The sequence below is a fragment of the Passer montanus genome, unplaced genomic scaffold, assembly GCF_014805655.1.
Source record: "Passer montanus isolate IOZ18808 unplaced genomic scaffold, ASM1480565v1 scaffold29, whole genome shotgun sequence".
NCBI lineage: Eukaryota > Metazoa > Chordata > Aves > Passeriformes > Passeridae > Passer > Passer montanus.
The window spans coordinates 988447-1003221 of NW_024367596.1; the positions used below are offsets into that span (position 1 = coordinate 988447).

At 51.2% G+C, this 14775-nt stretch overlaps 2 protein-coding genes across 7 annotated transcripts in view; one reads left to right on the top strand and one right to left on the bottom strand.

Annotated features, from left to right (window-relative positions):
- KCNAB1 (potassium voltage-gated channel subfamily A member regulatory beta subunit 1) overlaps window positions 1-8801 on the top strand; it is a 58275-nt gene extending 49474 nt beyond the window's left edge. For all 6 annotated transcript variants that reach the window (XM_039713700.1, XM_039713697.1, XM_039713699.1 and 3 more), the window contains 6 exons: window positions 3361-3446; window positions 4302-4422; window positions 4850-4944; window positions 5830-5950; window positions 6774-6862; window positions 7419-8801. In XM_039713700.1, coding sequence (XP_039569634.1) covers window positions 3361-3446; window positions 4302-4422; window positions 4850-4944; window positions 5830-5950; window positions 6774-6862; window positions 7419-7508 — 602 coding nt within the window. In that variant the 3' untranslated portion in view covers window positions 7509-8801. The remainder of the gene's footprint in view (window positions 1-3360; window positions 3447-4301; window positions 4423-4849; window positions 4945-5829; window positions 5951-6773; window positions 6863-7418) is intronic.
- A 2286-nt stretch (window positions 8802-11087) lies between these two features.
- Window positions 11088-14731, bottom strand: SSR3 (signal sequence receptor subunit 3). Its single transcript, XM_039713400.1, has 5 exons — window positions 14462-14731; window positions 13659-13785; window positions 13127-13225; window positions 12083-12214; window positions 11088-11477 (listed from the first exon to the last, which is right to left on the bottom strand). Exons 1-5 carry the CDS (start codon window positions 14598-14600, stop codon window positions 11411-11413), a joined length of 564 nt encoding a protein of 187 aa, XP_039569334.1. The 5' UTR covers window positions 14601-14731; the 3' UTR covers window positions 11088-11410.
- Window positions 14732-14775: the final 44 nt, after the last annotated feature.

The window sequence follows — 14775 nt, forward strand, 5'->3', positions numbered from 1 at the left end:
TCTCTCATGAATGGCATGCTGGAGATACTTCCCATCTTCTTCCTGCCTTTTTTAAGGATCACCTACTAAGGCACTTCCCTCCCAGAGCATCTGCTGGGCCATCTGTCGCTGCTGCTTGCTGAGCACTCCATCCTGCTCAGCACCACACACGCCTCAGCTTCTCCCACAGGGAGCCATGCACTGCCCTGGAGGGCACCTTAAAGCTCATCCCGTTCCCTTCCACTGTCCCAGCTGCTCCAGCCTGGCCTGAGACACTTCCAGGGCTGGGGCACCCCTCCTGGAGGAGGAGAAGGTGACCTTGAAGTGTTCCCTGCTCGTGGGTCAGGCTGGAGCAGCCAGCACGCTGTGAGCAGGGGGCACAACCACACCACAACCTGGAATGTCCTGGTTGTTTTCCCTGCCTGCTGCTCCTGGGGTTGTCCCCTGTCCCCCAGACTCCTCCAGCACCAAGGAGGAGCTTGTGGAGATGGCAGAGCAGATCCCTGTCTCCCCGGGCTCTGCTCCTCCCTGGGGAAGGAGCAGATGAGCATCCTTGGGGATTTCTGTGCTGCCAGCCACTTGGGCCTCAGGGCACCTGGCCAAGCTGCTTAACCTAAACCCCCGAAATGTATTTCGTGTTCTTTAAGGTCTCAGAGCAAATTGAAATAGTTTTCAGCTGTAAAAGCAGTGAATGCTGGAGGCAGGAGCAGCTGGAGATGAGCACCTTGGGCAGCCCGTGGCACGTGGGTCTGGCTGTGCCCCAGAGCCAGGCTGGGGGATGAGGGCTGCCCACCCCCCTGGGGCTGGCTCAGCCCTGTGAAGGGTGTCCTGCCACCCTGTGCCACCCCAGCCCCTCGTCCAGGGACCTTGGGGACGGCTGGTGGCACGGATCTGTCCCCTCCACGATCCCGGTGTGCTCCCTGCCTCCTTCCTTGGCGTGAAATCCCATCCCCCAGCTGGGCAAGCAGCTGCTTTTCCTTCATGCCAAGGGGCTCTCCCAGCAGGGCAGCTGGAGAGGAGGGTCCCTGGGGTGTCCCCAGTGTCACAGAGCCCGGTGCCCACGGCGTGCCCAGCAGCCTGGCACAGCCTGGCACCAGGGAACTTTAACCTACCTCAGAGGTATTATTGTTGTGGTGCCAGGGGCTGTTGTTTGGGATTTGAAGTATTGATTTATATTAAAAAAACCCCAACAACTCCTGTTCTTAAGTGCTGCCATTGGGGCATCCAGCTGGAGGACAGGAGATCCAGCCTGTGCCCTTCCCAAACCCCATCGCTGTCCCCTGGCTCTCTCAGCAAGCAGATATATATGTATATATTCAAACACATTTTCTGAGTTGACTTGGGGTTTTTTTTGAAAGGAGTAGAGGCTGGAGACACGAAAACAACCCCAGGCTGAGATGTGTAAGAGGCGTGTGACGAAATGTTTTCCAAAACTCTGAAATGGTGGCGGAGCAAAAATAGAAAACTAAACCCAGGGAGAAGCTGCTGAGGAGAGAGGGAGGAAGGGAAGGATCATTGGCAGGCTTACACTGATGGTGGTAGGAAATGAAAAACAATTTTTAATTAGATATTCAGATGGAGCAGCTTGAAATTGCTCATTAATTGAATTCTGGATCTCTGGTCAGGTGGAAGGTGTCCCAGCCCACAGCCAGGGCTTGGAAGAGGAAGATCTTTAAGGTCCTTTACAACCCCAGCCAGTGTTTGATTCTATATTTTCCCTTCACTGAAATGAATTGGTATTTTTTCAGGAAGAACTGGAAGTTTCCTTTGCATCCCAGTGCTGGCTTTGAGGCTCTCTGGGGTTTTTATTTCCTTTCCCTCATTCCCTGGGATGAAGTGGATTTGTGTTTGGGTTTGAGGCAGGTCTGTGTGTGGAAGCAGGGTTATAAAGGGAGCCTTCCCCTGGCAGTGCCTGCAGGAGGGCTCTCAGCAGTGCCCAGGCTGGCACTGCTGCCTGCTCTGTGCCAGGCTCCTGCTGTCCCTGCCGTGAGCAGGGCGAGGGTGCACTGCTGTCCGAGGCAGCTGGCATGGACTCGGGGCACCCCACCCCTAATCCAGGGATGTTCTGGGCACTGCAGGCTCCAGGGCAGCCCCTCCAGAGGGGTTGGGGTGGTCAGAGCTGCTGGGGTGGGCGGGCAGTGCCCGCTGACCTCGAGGTGCCACAGGAGCAGTGCCCCAGAACTGTTTTCTTTCACCTCCCACAGTGAGTTTAGCTCATTTCCCCTGTTCTGTGGGCAGTGGTCATGTCCCTGCTGCAGCCCTGTCGCCCCAGAACTGTTTTCTTTCACCTCCCACAGTGAGTTTAGCTCATTTCCTCATTCTGTGGGCAGTGGTCGTGTCCCTGCTGCAGCCCTGTGAGAAACAGGGTTTATTGCCACAGCCAGGGCAGGGCTGTGGCTCGTGGCTGCTCCTGGGGACTGTGACAGGAGCAGTGCCCCAGAACTGTTTTCTTTCACCTCCCACAGTGAGTTTAGCTCATTTCCTCATTCTGTGGGCAGTGGTCGTGTCCCTGCTGCAGCCCTGTGAGAAACAGGGTTTATTGCCACAGCCAGGGCAGGGCTGTGGCTCGTGGCTGCTCCTGGGGACGGTGACTGGATGGGATATTGGGGAGGAATTCTTCCCTGTGAGGATGGGCAGGCCCTGGCACAGGGTGCCCAGAGCAGCTGGGGCTGCCCCTGGATCCCTGGCAGTGCCCAAGGCCAGGCTGGACACTGGGGCTGGAGCACCTGGGGCAGTGGGAGGTGTCCCTGCCATGGCAGGGTGGCACTGGATGAGTTTTAGCATCCCTTCCAACCCAAACCAGTCTGGGATTCCTTTAAATTAAAGTTCATCAGGCATCTTTCACCCCCAGGGAGGTCTGAGGGGTGAAATCCAAGATCCTGTCCAGGTGTGTGTGCCCTTGCTTCCATATCCCAGAGAACAGCAGTGGGGACCGTGGCACTGCTGGGGTGCAGAGGTGGCACCTGAGGGTGCCAGGGCCCTGGTGGAGCAGGGTTCAATCAGCCATCCTTGCAGCTCTGTCCCTGGTACTCCTGGTAAAGAGAGGCAGACCCAGATATGTGCTTTCAGGAAACAAATTTTAAAAAAATAGGTTTATTTTGAAGTTTATTTTTCCGCTGTGCTGCCCTCTTGTGTTCTGTTTTGGGGGAAATGTCCTCCTAAGGCCGTGGCAGGCAAGAGCCAGGTGGGAAAAGCAGTTTTGAACCAGATGCAGGGGCAGTGTCTTGATGTTTGCACTGAAAGTGCTTCTCCAGCCACACCTGGGCAGGAGAGCGCAGCAGGAGCACGTTCAGGACTGTCAGTGTGGGGTGTTTGGAAGTGGGTTTGGTGGAAATGTGGCCTCTGGGCTCTTCTCACACTCCTGCTTTTGCTGTCCTTCAGAAATCGTGCGGGCGATGACGCACGTGATCAACCAGGGCATGGCCATGTACTGGGGCACGTCCCGCTGGAGCGCCATGGAGATCATGGTGAGGAGCTTGGGGGTCATGGTGAGGGCTGTGGGGGTCATGGTGGGGCTGTGGAGATCATGGTGAGGGGCTGTGGGGTCATGGTGGGGCTGTGGAGGTCATGGTGGGGCTGTGGAGATCATGGTGAGGGGCTGTGGGGTCATGGTGGGGCTGTGGAGGTCATGGTGGGGCTGTGGAGATCATGGTGAGGGGCTGTGGGGTCATGGTGGGGCTGTGGAGGTCATGGTGGGGCTGTGGAGATCATGGTGAGGGGCTGTGGGGTCATGGTGGGGCTGTGGAGGTCATGGTGGGGCTGTGGAGATCATGGTGAGGGGCTGTGGGGTCATGGTGAAGAGCTTGGGGGTCATGGTGAGGGCCATGGAGACCATGGTGAGGAGCATGGAGATGATGGTGGGGCCATGGAGGTCGTGGCATGGCAACCCTGGGCACGCTGGGTTCCACTCCATCCAGGCTTTCCACCTCAATTAATTTAACAGCCTGTCCCAGAATGAGCCCAGTGCTAATTAGGAGAAGATGGGCTGATGTGTGGGCAGTTGGCTGGTTTGTTTGGGTTTGTTTCATTTTGGTTTGACTGAAGCCAAGTCCTTCAGTTTGATACCAGCCTGGCCCATGGCATGGGGTGGAATGAGATGGGCTTCAGTGTCCCAGGCAGGCTGTGAGCCCAGGAGATGCCAGCCCTGCAGCAAAGCAGGCTGTGAGCCCAGGAGATGCCAGCCCTGCAGCTTCCTCCTGGTGCCACTTGCCCTTGCCGAGGGACAGTGAGAGTGCCTTGGCATCTCCTGTAGCCTCAGAGAAGGTGGCCTGGCGTGTCCTGCAGGGCATTCCATTTTCTGAGGCGCTTTCCCCCCTGGGCAGGAAGCCTACTCGGTGGCCAGGCAGTTCAACATGATCCCACCCGTGTGTGAGCAGGCCGAGTATCACCTGTTCCAGAGGGAGAAGGTGGAGGTGCAGCTGCCAGAATTGTACCACAAAATCGGTGAGTCTGAGCCTGCTGGGCCGGCTGGCTGGGGCATTCCAGAGAGAAACAGAGGGCAGGATGAGCTGGGGCTCCAGGGGGGACCAGTGACAGAGCCAGGTCTCCATCTAATAGTGACCTGAAAGGAAAACCAGCTTACTGTGCCTCTGATCAAGTATTGCTTAATATTGTGTTAATAACTGAAGTACATTAATGAACATATTAAGTATTAATTGGCTTGGCTGCTCCTTACTCTCTGAGTGAAATAAATCCTTAAGGGCATCAGCAGCACATTCCTGTAAGACCAGCTGAGCGTTGCTGCCAGTGGCAACAGGAACAAGCAGCAATCAGCTTGCTCTTGGTTTAGTTTTTGACTGAAAGCTACATTTTTGCTACAGCTCTGATTTGTCCCACTCCCCTAAAACCCCTTTTTCTGTTCCCTCTGCAGGGGTGGGAGCAATGACGTGGTCTCCCCTGGCCTGTGGGATCATCTCAGGGAAATATGGCAACGGGGTCCCTGAAAGCTCAAGGGCTTCACTCAAGGTATTTCTGGAGCACGTCTGAGTTGTGCTGCTTTTGTGAGGGCAGGAAAACAACAAAGGGGAGAGGGCTCCCTCGTGAGAGGGAGGGCTGTGCTTGGATGGATCAGCTCTGTTTCTCTGGCAACCACGCTCCAAAGAGCAGCAGAATCTGGGTTAGAACCAGCTCGGGCTCCCCACGCAGGGAGCTCAGGGGGCTTGGGGCAGTCTGGGGGTGCTGATGCTGTCCCCACCCTGCACTGAGGGACATCACCCAGGAGGAGGCACGAGCCAGGGGCTCTGTGGGGCTCCAGGCTCCTCAGTGACGTTAACCCTGGAATTTTGAGGTTGGAAAGGACCTCCAAGGTCACGGAGTCCAACCCTGACTCCATGGATGCAGCTGCTGCCACTTGCAGCCCCCTGAACCATGTAGGTCCAACAGACTTGGACATTGTTTCCCTGGGTACCAGCCCGGGCCATGGGGGTGCTCAGCCCCCCAGCATCCCCCCAGTGATCCCAGCATCCCTCCAGACCCACGGGCTGCTGGGGGCTGCCCTCTCTAACAGGTTTTGGCATTCTGGTGTCACCACAACTTGGTTTCTCCACAATTCTCCTGATTTTATTCTTACTGGGGGTTAGGGGGTCCAAAAAGAAAACTGGGGGGATTCCAGATTCTGGAGTGAGAATAAAGGCAGAGAGCTGAGGACAGCAGGAGACATTCTGGCCGTGCCCTAATTGCTTTGGGTAGCCCAGCTTTGTGTTACTCAGCCTCTGCAACGTTCTGGGCTGGACGTGGCTTTTCAAGTGCTGCTATTTATAGGTATTTATAGATTATAATTATAAATCGCCTTAAAGTCCCCACTTTGGCGGCTGACAGCTGACAGCCTGACGTGCTGTGATTGCTCTGCAGTGCTACCAGTGGCTGAAGGAGAAGATCATCAGCGAGGAGGGCAGGAAGCAGCAGGGCAAGCTGAAGGACCTGTCCCCCATCGCCGAGCGCCTCGGCTGCACGCTGCCACAGCTGGCTGTTGGTGGGTGCCTGCACAGGGGTGCCTGGGGAAGGCTGACACCACACTGAAAATGGGCTCTCTTTCCACCATGGTTTGGGCCGGGCCTGCAGCTAGAGATGGGTTTGTTGTTTAAAATGAGTAAAAAATTACTGATGCTGCAGCGGTTTGGGGTAGAAAGGAGCTTAAAGCCCATTTTGTTCCAGCCCCTGCCACAGGCAGGACAGTTTCCACTAGGCCAGGTTGTTCCAAACCTGTCCAGCCTGGCCTGGATCACTCCCAGGGGCAGCCACAGCTGCTCTGGGCAACAATTAATTAAAACTGGAGTGTTTCCAGCAGCAGCACAGGCTGTGACTGACAGGGTCAGAGTGTCCTGGGCATCCCCAGGGGTCCCACCTCCCTGTTCCCCTGGACATCCCTCACCCCATGAAGCCATCACCTTTGGGGTGCTGGGCTGGCAGACAAGAGAATGCTGTTCAAAATGAGTTCTGGAGTTTTTTCCTAATAATTATCTTTATGCTGCTGAGAGCTGAGGCTGAAAAATAGCACATGTCTGTCAGAAAAATGATCCCTGGTTCCACAACCCAGCAGTGAATCCTTGTGATGGGGAAAATCCAAACCCCACAGCCAGGAGAAGTGCTGGGGCAGGGAGCAGGCTCAGGATCCTGGAGGATCTGTGGGGTTTGGTATTTGATCTGTGCATCTTCCCCTGGGTACTGCCAGAGGAGGAAAGTGATACAAATAATGAGATTATTGTCAGGCAGAGACAGAGGCTCTGTCAAACACCAGGGACTGGAGCAAGCCCTGTCAGCCCTTCTGTGCCCCTAACCACGTGCCTTTGTTCCAGCATGGTGCCTGAGGAATGAGGGGGTGAGCTCTGTCCTTCTGGGATCCTCCAACCCCGAGCAGCTGATCGAGAACCTCGGAGCCATCCAGGTGAGTGCAGGGGTGGCACCCCCAGACCGCAGCACCCCCTTCTCTCAGCACAGGGCTAACAGGATTCTGTCTCTCAGCTCCATTCATGCACCCTCATCAGGCCCATCCCTGCTGTCCCCATGGCTTAGCACCTTTTGGGGTCGTTGCAGACATGTCCAGTGACACGAGGGTGGCATCAGCAGCTTTCCTGCACCTGAAAATGCAAGGAGTCCAGGGCATGTTGTGACAGATTCTGTGCTGTCACGTGTCACCTGCACCAACCTTGATTATTCCCTGTTGTTTTTCCCCAGTCAGAGCTTGCTCTGCCTCTGCTGTCCTTGCCACCAGCTCGTGTCCCAGTGCAGCCAAGCAATATTCCACACACAAAGCTGAGAGGCTCTGCTGTGAGTCTCTCACCAAGTAAAGATCCTCCAGTGGTTTTTTCCTTTAAGAGAGAAAGTTATTAGATGAATACTTAATATCTGTCACACAAAAAGCCCAGAGGAAATATACTTTGATAAAATCTAGGTTTCATTTTGGAACTATCTCGATTAAGCATCGCTTTCTTCCACCCCAGGTCCTTCCAAAGATGACATCCCATATTGTAAATGAAATAGATAATATCCTGGGCAACAAGCCCTACAGCAAGAAGGACTACAGATCCTAATGCAATGCATGAATTTCCTGGACTGCATGGTTTAGAAGTGCTCTGTACTCCAGTACAGCCCTGAATTACTCTCATGAGAATCATTCAGCACTTGCTGCTCGGTGTCTACTGTCACTGGATCCTTCGAGATGTGTGCTCTTGCTACTACTCTGCAGTGAATTTAAAAGCACAGTTGATCTCTCTTCTAACCAAGAATAACCTTGTATTTTCTTACCTTCTTGACCGAGTTCATTAATTTTTACTTTACTCTTTGCACCTCATGCTTGTGCTGTGACAAACACTTGTAAAGCAAAAAAAAAAAAAAAAGAAAAAATTTATAACCTTCAGGTACTTGGTAATTAAAGAAGGATGTACAGATCTATTTTTTCAATGAAGAAAAGCCAGATACAACTTCAGGTTTTAATAAAACCATGTTTGGGAAATCTCAACTATAAAGTTTCTTCAGGTTAACAGATGGAAGGATCAAGCTCAGACTTTGCTTTTTTACGCTGAATAGAAGCTCCAGGATTTCTTTGTAGTTGAATGAAGGCTGTAAGATAGAGAACTAGTTAGCAATTAGATAGTTCAGCTCCTAATTTTCCAGCTGTTCCAGCTGTGGAATGCTCCTGGGCAGCACCCTGGAGCAGTGCTAGGAAGCCCAAACACGCATGTCAGGTTACTGAGCACGACAGCTCTGCAAAGTTCTACTTCTCCATAAACCTTAAGCCAAGAAAGCCATGATCAAATATTGGGTTTTGCATCTATAGAAACCTGCCTCTACTTCTGCCTGCTTGTAGACAGAGCTACTGCAAATTTCAATATTCAGGAGCTTTTAAGGATCTAGATACTATAAATATATACAATATATAGCTGCTGAGAACTGCGGGAACAATCAGGTACGTACTCCAAAAGGCTACCCCTGCTTCCACTTGCTTTGGAACCGGGGATCAGTAAATGCACAGACACATTTCAAACAGATTTTGTGAGCATTTACAGGAGATGACAGGAAGAATTTACATCCTAATTTGCCCAGCTCAAGCCCACGTTGTACTTCCCGAGGATTTGCTCTGTCCCATGCTCTGATTTCAGTCTGTATTTCTCCCGTCCCTGCTGGGACACAGCTCTGTACAGTATTTGTAGGACCCTTGTACCCCCCTGCAGCGCTCACCTGGGCCAGGTGAGCAGCTCCCCACACCCGAGTGCTCTCCTCCTGTCTTTGAAGCTGTGGTGTGTGTAAATGACTCCTGCTGTACATGAGAAATGCAGTCTGACTGGAATTCTGCTTGGACACAATAAAAGCATTTTGTGCATCAACCCTGCGAGCTGCAGACCTGTTACTGACTCTGGAGCTGCTCTGGGCCAGCAGGGCTTTCTGCTGGGGATGAGGGGTGCTGTTCCACAGGGAATGTTCCAGCTGTGCCCAGGGAACGTTCCAGCTGTGCCAGGAGGGACAGCAGGGAGCTGGGCTGGCCCCAAGGTGCTGCTGGCAGCCAGTCCCCAAGGAGCACAGCAGTCCCAGGTAAGGTCTGTCCTGGCCTGACGGGGAGGGGACAGGGATGGATGGGATTTTGGGAAGGAATTCCTCCCTGGGAATTCCCCTGCCAGAGATCCTGGCAGGCCCTGGATCTCTGGCAGTGCCCAAGGCCAGGTTGGACACTGGGGTTGGAGCACCTGGGACAGTGGGAGGTGTCCCTGCCATGGCAGGGCTGGCTCTGGGTGGGATTTAAGTTCTTTTCTAAGCCATGTTCTGTGATTTGGCCTGGAATGAGCCCAGTGCAGCTGTCCCCAGCCTCCCCAGGTGACACTGGGCAGTCCCAGCCAGCTGGGGTGGAGCCCACCTTGCCCTGCCCTGGGAACATCCCCAGTGCTGCATTGCCACTGTTAATTTTTACTGAGCTTCAACCATTTCTCAGTTAACAGCTTTATTAATTTAATATAATTATCCTCCCCGTAACAGAATAACTCCTTTTCCTCCCCCTGGAGGTACAATTTAATGTTCTCTCTTCCCCTTCTCATGTACTTGGGAATCCAATAATGTATTAAAACTAGCTCAATCCCCAACTTTAATTGAGGAGATGGCATTTTCCCTTACAGGCTCTGAGGGCAATGTGGGACCAAGCAGCAGCCCTGTTTCAGGTTAAAAAGAAATATAATTTCAGTGTTTTATAATGAATTTTTTATTTACCATTGCAGCTTGTGGTGGGGATTGCAAGGGAAAAACCAAACACCAGCTCAGAAAAAAAAAAAAAAAAGGAAAAAACAAAACCCCCCCCAAAAAAAAAAAAAAAAAAAAAAAAAAAAAAAAAAAAAAACCAAACCTGAAAAAGTGAACAAAAATCCAAATGCCAGCCAAAAAAAACCCCAAACCTTTCTGTGAAGGCTCAAGATTAGGTTTTTTGCAGAACACAACCCACCCCACCCACCCACCTGCTTTTGTTTCAGGCTGTCAGTGCTCAATGTTTCCTCTCCAGGAAAATTCTGACATGCTAAGCTCCAGGCCTCAGCAACTGTCAATACCAAAAAAGACCTAGGAGAAGATGAAAAGCTGGTAATAAAAGACTCAGTGAGCCGACAGTAATGGCAGAAGAAAGTGCTGCTTCCAAGCACTTTGCAGACAGCAGATCTTCTGGGGAATACACCTGCTAAAGCCCTGCCAGGAGAGTGAGTATAACAGTGTCTGTTCAAAGGTTTGGGTTCAGCACAGGGGGCTCTGAGAGCAACAGAGCAAAACCAGCAACATCAAAGTCCTGCTGCTCCCAGAGGAGCCAGCCTGGCTTTGAGCTGGGCTCTCGCTTTTTGGAGAGGGTTGTTAGAAATCTGCTTTATGTGAGCTAAATACTCAGCTAAACCCATCAATTATATCCCTTGTAAGGAGAGAGGCCAAGGAAAGGGAAATTGTCCAAGGCAGGCAGCAGCTTTAGGGAATGTGTCCTTCCAGTGCTGAATAGTCAGGCAGAAGGGATAAAGAAAAATCTATGTATTTGAAGGGAAAACAGTTAATTCAAGAGTATTAAATGACCAAAAGTACTTGAATTTGTCAGAAATAGAGCCATTACTGTCTCCTACTCATCACATTCTCCATTTTCCTCTATTTTCCATTTAATCTTACTGAAGCCAAGATTAGCAGAGTAATTGTTACATTAAATCTGGTTAAAAACTTTCTTCTCTCTTTAGGATGCCAAGTCTGTAGTGGCAGGATCTGTAACTGGAATTCCATTAATATCAGTAGAGTTTGGCATTGAAGTGAACAGCTGCTCCAGTGATAGCCAGAAGAGAAGGCACAGGATTGTCTGATAAATCCATTATTAAAAGCCAGCTAAAGCATTTTTCTTAAGCTGAGCAGGGAGACTGGCAGGGTTTTTTATTTATTTACAACTTTGAAGATTAATGAAAAAAAAAGTGTATTCAAACCACTTCAAAAGTGTTCTCCTAGGATATTTAGGTTTTGTCCTGACTCCACGTTACTCAAAAATGAGGAGTGCTTCTAAGGAATATGTTAGCTTGTAGAAGTCTCCTCTCTTCTGGAAGCAGAAAGAGTTGACAAACCTAGATATGAAAATCCCTGTTTTTTTAAGAAATGAAGAATGAAAATACAAGGAATCAAATGGCAAAAAAATGCTCCTTTTAATTACAACTTTTCAAGTTACAATGATAAATGGATTGTCCCCAGGGTGGAGCTGCAGAAAGATGTGTCTGCTCACAGCTGACACCCCCCACTCCCTCTCCTTGCTAAGTAAAAAAAAACTGAGTAACTCCAATATCAAATACCATGTAAAGATACCAAAAGTAAATACAATTCAACCATTTTGGATTCAAACCCTCCCCGTGTTTTCCTCATGCTAAAAAAACAATATTCCTATTCCACCCTTAGGCATTTTCATGGCAGCTGAAGCCTCTCACAGGAGCTGCTGAGGGTTTTGTGTCTACTTGGATCCTGTGGACAGCAGAGCAATCAGTCCTGAGGAAGCACTGATAGAAAGGATGTAGTTTCTGTAGGGAACAGGTTAAGGAATTGTCAAGATCCCTTTCTGGTAGACAACATTTGGTAGGAGTTTTGTGAAAAGGAAGGAACTGAAATGGTCTTTCTCTGGAGTTTTAAAACTGGAAAACTGCAACCTGAAATACAGCTTCAGAATTAAGGCACCCATAAAGTTCAGCCTGTTCCCTTACACATTTTATAAATACAGACCTTGAATTCACTGCCCTGTTGGCAATCCTTCAGGAACAAAACATTTTACTTGTGAGCTACTGGAGCATCCTGTCAGGGAAGAGCTCCTGGCAACCAACACTGACCCTGTGTTTGCAGGAAACTGAGCTGTGTCCTCACTCCAAAACTGCAATGGAAACGGCAAAGCCAGGAGAATTCCTGTATACTGTCCAAGCAATATCCTTAAAACATCTCATGTTTTAAGAGACTTTAAGTGGGAGATGCTTTTTTTTGGTAAGCTCTTATTTTTGTTTCAACATTCTAAGCTGCTGTACTACAATGAGCTGCACGTATCAGAGGAATGCCCCAGCCCACAGGACAAGCACAGCCCGTGGTGACAGCTAACAGGAGTGGGGCTGTGGGGTTTTAGGGTGCGGATAAAGGATACACAGTGGGGTTGAAGTTCTTCAGCACGAAAAAGGAAGCGATGATAACCAGCACCAGAAAGAGGGTGTTGTTGTAGAAGATGGAGAAAGTTGTTGCTTCATAGTCTGCAACTTCATTTTTCTTCCACAGAATCCTAGGAGCAAGTGGAGATAAAATTTCAAATATATTTAAATCAATGGATATCACAGAACCCTGGAATGGCTTGGGTGGGGAGGGGCCCTAAAGCTCATCCCACTCCACCCCTGCCATGGCAGGGACACCTCCCACTGCCCCAGGCTGCTCCAGCCCTGTCCAGCCTGGCCTTGGGCACTGCCAGGGATCCAGGGAGTATCCTGGACACTCACATGATGGAGCGTGCAGGAGTTTTTCCAGGAGACAGAGAGTTTGTCTCCACAGCTCCCATCCTGCACAGTCCCAGTGGGGATCCCCTCTAACACCGAGTGCATCTGGGACCTCCCTTGACAACTCACCTCAAAAGGGCTTGAAGCTGAACCACCAGCTACCCTGCAGCTGCTGCTTCCCAGAATACAGAAAAACAGTGCCAAGCACAGTGCCTACTGCCCCAGAGCCTCAAAGACATTTAAGGCCCTCCTTCAACAAGGGAGCGAAGGAGGAGGACAGAGAGGTCACCTTTCATCCTTCTCCTTGCGGGACATCTTCCTGTTGTCAGCCTCGGACAGCTTGCGAGTCACCTCCTTGGAAACAGCATCTTCTCTCTTCTGGGCTACTCTGTAAGCACCACCACTCAGGTCACACTTCAGAAATTAAAACACCCACAGCACAGCCCTGGCGTTACAGAAGTTTTATGTACAGTGAAGAATACAACTTAGCCAAGATACTCAATGGTTTTGTCAAGATGAAGAGATAAGAAATAGTAACAGCAATTACTAAAGGTAACATAATTTACATCCAATAAGTAACATAATTTAGAATTTAAACATAATTTGTGGTGCTACCCAAGGAGCATGATGGTGGATTTACTATGTCACCATACTCTTAGCTTGACAAGATTTGAGGGAGCGAAGGAGGAGGACAGAGAGGTCACCTTTCATCCTTCTCCTTGCGGGACATCTTCCTGTTGTCAGCCTCGGACAGCTTGCGAGTCACCTCCTTGGAAACAGCATCTTCTCTCTTCTGGGCTACTCTGTAAGCACCACCACTCATGTCACACTTCAGAAATTAAAACACCCACAGCACAGCCCTGGCGTTACAGAAGTTTTATGTACAGTGAAGAATACAACTTAGCCAAGATACTGAACAGTTTTGTCAAGGTAAAGGGATAAGAAATAATAACAGCAATTACTAAAGTTAATATAATTTACATCCAATAGGTAATATAATTTAAACATAATTTGTGGTAATATCCAGGGAGCATGATGGTGGATTTACTATTTCACCACGCTCTTAGCTGACAAGATTTAACTATAATTACAAGAGAACAACAGAAACCAGTTAGGAGATACTTCTCTGCAAAATATTTTTTTGAGTAACATTTCTTATTTAAAAAAAAACTACAGTAGTAAATGGCAGTTTTGTTAAATTATTAAATGACAAATTCAAAGAGGCACCAAGCTTACTTGTGTTTGAGGACAAACTTGACGTTTTTATATGCAAAAGCCACGAGATAGGTACTGATGAGGGTCATGACACTGTACAGGACTGCAGACTGAACAAGATCCATATGCCATATTCTCCAATAGAGCCCTTAGAAAAAAAGAAAAACGATATTTGAAGCAGTTTCTCTCCAAGAAAAACACCCCATACTAGAGACCCATACAGGATCTGAGCTCTGTAATTCCACGGTGTCTGCCTGAGCAAAGCCAACTGCTCCAAAATCCCTCGGGGCTCTTCCAGCTGCATTAAAATACCCTGGAAGGGGGAAATGAGCTTTGCGCGTGGCTGGAAGGGGCGCTGTGAGAGCAGGGCAGAGCCTGCGGGCAGCGCTGCTGCGGCGACACGTCAGTGCTGCTGCCCTGCCGGCCGGAGCCGGGACCCGACACCCGAACCGGGACCCGACAGGGCCCGGAGCCAGGATGGCACACGGCTCGGAGCCAGGCTCCGATGGGGACCGAAGGCAGGATCCGCCGGGGCTCGGAGCAGCAGCCCCGGGCTCCGCGCGGGCAGCGGGACAGAGCCGGCGGTGGGAGCCCTGTCCCCCTTCCCAACCTCCTGACCCCCTCAGGGGCTGCTCATCTCCCTCTTCCAGGGCATTTTGCTCCCCACAGGGTTGCTGATCTCCCTCTTCCAGGGTATTTTGCTCCCCCCAGGGCTGCTGATCTCCCTCTTCCAGGGTTCTTTTCTCCCCCCAGGCTTGCCGATCCCCCTCTCCCCTCAGAGCCCGCCGCTCCCCTCACGGCTGCCGCCCGCCCCGCCCGCTCACAGATAGGGATGGCGGAGACGATGAAGGCGTTGCCGAAGAAGAGCGCGGAGGACTTGGCCGAGAGGTTGCGGCTGAAGTCCTGCAGCAGCAGATCCTCCTCGGACTGCTGCCGGCCGCCGGGGCCGCCCTTGGGAGCCATGGCGGGACAAGGCAGCGGGACAAGGCAGCGTCAGCGCGGCCGAGCGGCTCCGGGTCAGGCGCCACGGGGCGGGGCGGGCCCGGCGGCCCCGGAGCGGGCCCCGAGCCCGGCCCGATCCCCTCCCTCAGCCCGGCCCGATCCCCTCCCTCAGCCCGATCCCCTCCCTCAGCCCGGC

Coding starts and splice junctions, on each gene's coding strand:
- SSR3 (XM_039713400.1), bottom strand. CDS start 14,600: ATGGCTCCCAAGGGCGGCCCCGGCGGCCGGCAGCAGTCCGAGGAGGAT. Junction 12,215..13,126: donor CGCAAGGAGAAGGATGAAAG/GTGACCTCTCTG, acceptor ACTTGCTCCTAG/GATTCTGTGGAAGAAAAATG. Junction 11,478..12,082: donor AAGAACTTCAACCCCACTGT/GTATCCTTTATC, acceptor TGTTCCCTACAG/AAACTACATCCTTTCTATCA.